At 40.6% G+C, this 3,168-nt stretch overlaps 1 protein-coding gene across 1 annotated transcript in view; it reads left to right on the forward strand.

The window, feature by feature from the left end:
- Positions 1–1,109, forward strand: part of LOC109518685 (uncharacterized) — a 19,236-nt gene extending 18,127 nt beyond the window's left edge. The window contains exons 5-6 of the mRNA XM_019874700.1: positions 28–381; positions 1,047–1,109. Of these exons, the coding sequence (XP_019730259.1) occupies positions 28–381; positions 1,047–1,109 (417 nt within the window). The remainder of the gene's footprint in view (positions 1–27; positions 382–1,046) is intronic.
- The last annotated feature ends 2,059 nt before the right edge of the window (positions 1,110–3,168 follow it).

Genomic DNA, 3,168 nt, shown 5'->3' on the forward strand with positions numbered 1-3,168 from the left:
TCGGCAACAGCCACTGTGATCGTCAAGCTTGTGGAGCCCAAAGAGGCTTTTGCAGCGTCTGATGTGAAAAGTGCAGCAAAAGTGGACGAGGAGGACAACGTGACTTTTTATCTCATTATCACTTTGGGCTCGGTGTCGCTCCTTTTTGTCATCAGCATCATCGTGCTGATCGCCATGCAGTGCTCCAAATCCACAGAGTACACTTCCAAATATCTGCAAGACGCCAATTATGATGGCACGCTGTGTCACAGCATCCAGTACAGATCAGGAGACAAGCGCTACATGCTCGTCGGACCCAGAATGAGTATCGGTTCCACCGTATTCCCGGGCAGCCACGCCAACACTCTGGTGCTCCCTGACAGGAGGCATACGTCAGGGGAGGTAAGAACTCCCCTATGCAGTGTTTGTTCACAATAAGCGATTTGTGCCCTGAACACTTCTGATTGTTTTAAAATGTTGATTCTCACCTGATTTTGGTGAAGAATTTGGGTTTTGCATATTGTGATGAAAAACACTTGGCATCATCCTGCTGTTGTTTCAGTTGGCTGTTATTTATTTGTAGGTATATTCCACTTGAAATAACACATGAGCATTGCTTCTCTTTGCGTTTTCCGGCAGTCATACTTCCCATCAGGAGTCAGGCTTATGATGGGATCAAGATGGCCTGATCAACAATAATCTATATTCAGCCCAGTTTTGCATTTCACTGTGGTTTGCTTTCCTGCAGTATAAAAATGAGTACTGTACAGTATTCAAAGATTAAAATTGCAGTTATTCGCACAACAGTAAATAAATAGTTCCCCCTACAGTATATACATTTTTTACACACAGGTACATATATCAGGAACATTAAAAAAATTAATAAAACAGAAACAACAAATACGCCACGATATTTGACATTTTACAGTTTAGTAGTGAGCTCAAACGGAGGTGGATGTGACTTAGCTGTCTGTTATAAATGCACACAATATCAAAAGAGCACGCTGTCTCGTGTTTTTATAGGTGCAAAAATCCACAATAAACATTAAATATTTACCCTTCTGCAGCTGGCATCCAAACTCCACACATTTGAGTCGTGTTCGGACGTCACGTGTTCACCGCCATCGTGAGACCACTGCACTTTTCTGGTGTTGTCCTTCAAAATAAAAGTCCTCTTTAAATATTTGTTTTTTCATGCCAAAAGCAGGCGGGGACTCACTTCAAGATCCCAAGCGACCTGTTTTATTACTCATCTAGAACAGACGACATGAAACAAATATTCCAAAGAATAAATGTTGTGTCATACACCAGTACCACGGTTTCAAACTATAAATAAAGCCTTCAAAATTTTTGTTGGATAATAAAACTCTTATCCAAACGGTCGTCCAAATCTCAGTGGCGAATTTCGGAACCACACATTAATTTAGGAGTGCAGTGTGATGTTGAATCGGTAGGCCAAATGTTTGCCTTCTCATTGTGTGATTGCGCAACGATTCTTAATTCTTCTTTCGTTTTTTTTAGATCGAAATCGTTCATGTATGTCATTGACGAGTACCTGTGTATATTTGTAATCAAATGATGAAAGTCTCCGTATCCGACATACTGGAAGCGATCACTTGGTGTCAGTATGTGCACGAATGTGCTCGGAGAGAATCTCTTTGTCAAAAAAAATGATCCTCCCCTTTGTCGGGTGGATTTTTACACAATAGCGCTTGGTGCATTCTGGGCGCTCACGGTGACTATAGTCAGCGCTGTGGTTGGATTTACCTAACAATACAGTTTTGGAATATATTGCCATTTGGCGAAGGTATTTTTTTTTCACTGTGGATATTCCTGCTCCATCATTATGAAACGTGGAGGACGTGACTCATCTGTTGGACAAAGGCGATTGTTTGCTTTGATTGCTGTGCTTATTTTGTCGTGGAGCGGAGTTTGCGCACAGATCAGATATTCCATCGCAGAAGAGGTGAAAGAAGGAACTGTTGTGGGAAACATAGCGAAGGATTTGGGGTAAACCTCCACTTTCAGGCACTCTAAATGTGTCCATTGTTGTTCTTGACAGCAATGACAATAGACCCATTTTTAGCCAGGAGATTTATGAAATTACAATTACAGAAAATATTGAAACTGGCACGTCCATATTCAGAGTGAACGCAACAGATCCAGATGAAGGAAGTAATGGAGAAATTGACTACATCCTTTCAAAAACGTTAAGTAGAGATATTTATGACATTGTTGAAATGGATAAAGGAACTGGAGAGATTTATGTAAAAGGAAAAATTGATTTTGAAGAAAAAGATGTGTATGAGCTGGAAATTGATGCATCAGATAAAGGAACACCTCCTCTGACAGGAGAGTGTAGAATTATAATAAAAATCAAAGATGTCAATGACAATACTCCACAAATAGAAGTGACATCATTGTCAAAAAAAGTGTCTGAAGATTCTAAACCCGGTACAGTTATTTCCCTTATTAGTGTCACAGATAAAGACTCCGGTGTGAATGCTAAAGTTATTTCACAAATTACAAATAACGTACCATTTGAATTAAAACCGTCTTACAAGGAGAACATGTACTCAGTTGTCACCAAAACATTTTTGGATAGAGAGGATGTGCCACAATATGAATTAATAATAAAAGCTATAGATTGTGGTAAGCCTCCTCTATCGGCGATTAAAACTCTGAGCATCCAAGTGGCTGACGTAAATGATAACAGTCCACATTTTGAACAAACTCCGTTAGAATTCTATCTTTTTGAAAACAATATTGCCGGAGCATATGCATTTTCCGTGAGTGCAACAGAAAAAGACGTAGATGAAAATGGGGCCATTTCATATCAAATATTTAGAGATGGAAAGACAAATGACATTGCATCTTTCCTCAACATTAATTCTGACAATGGACAAATTTCAGCCCTGAAAAGCTTTGACTTTGAGACATTGAAAAGTTTCCAATTCCAAGTGGTGGCGACCGATGGTGGAAGTCCTCCACTGGGCAGCAACGTGACAGTGAAGGTGTTCATTCTGGATCAGAACGACAACGCTCCAGTCATCCTGTATCCAGTCAGCTCCAACGGTTCTGCCGAAGGAGTGGAGGAGATTCCCCGGAATCTCAAAGCAGGAGACTTGGTGACTAAAGTCCGAGCCTATGACGCCGATATCGGATATAACGGCTGGGGGGGCGTTTTTC

The sequence above is a fragment of the Hippocampus comes genome, unplaced genomic scaffold (assembly GCF_001891065.2).
Source record: "Hippocampus comes isolate QL1 unplaced genomic scaffold, H_comes_QL1_v1.1 scaffold118, whole genome shotgun sequence".
Classification (NCBI taxonomy): domain Eukaryota; kingdom Metazoa; phylum Chordata; class Actinopteri; order Syngnathiformes; family Syngnathidae; genus Hippocampus; species Hippocampus comes.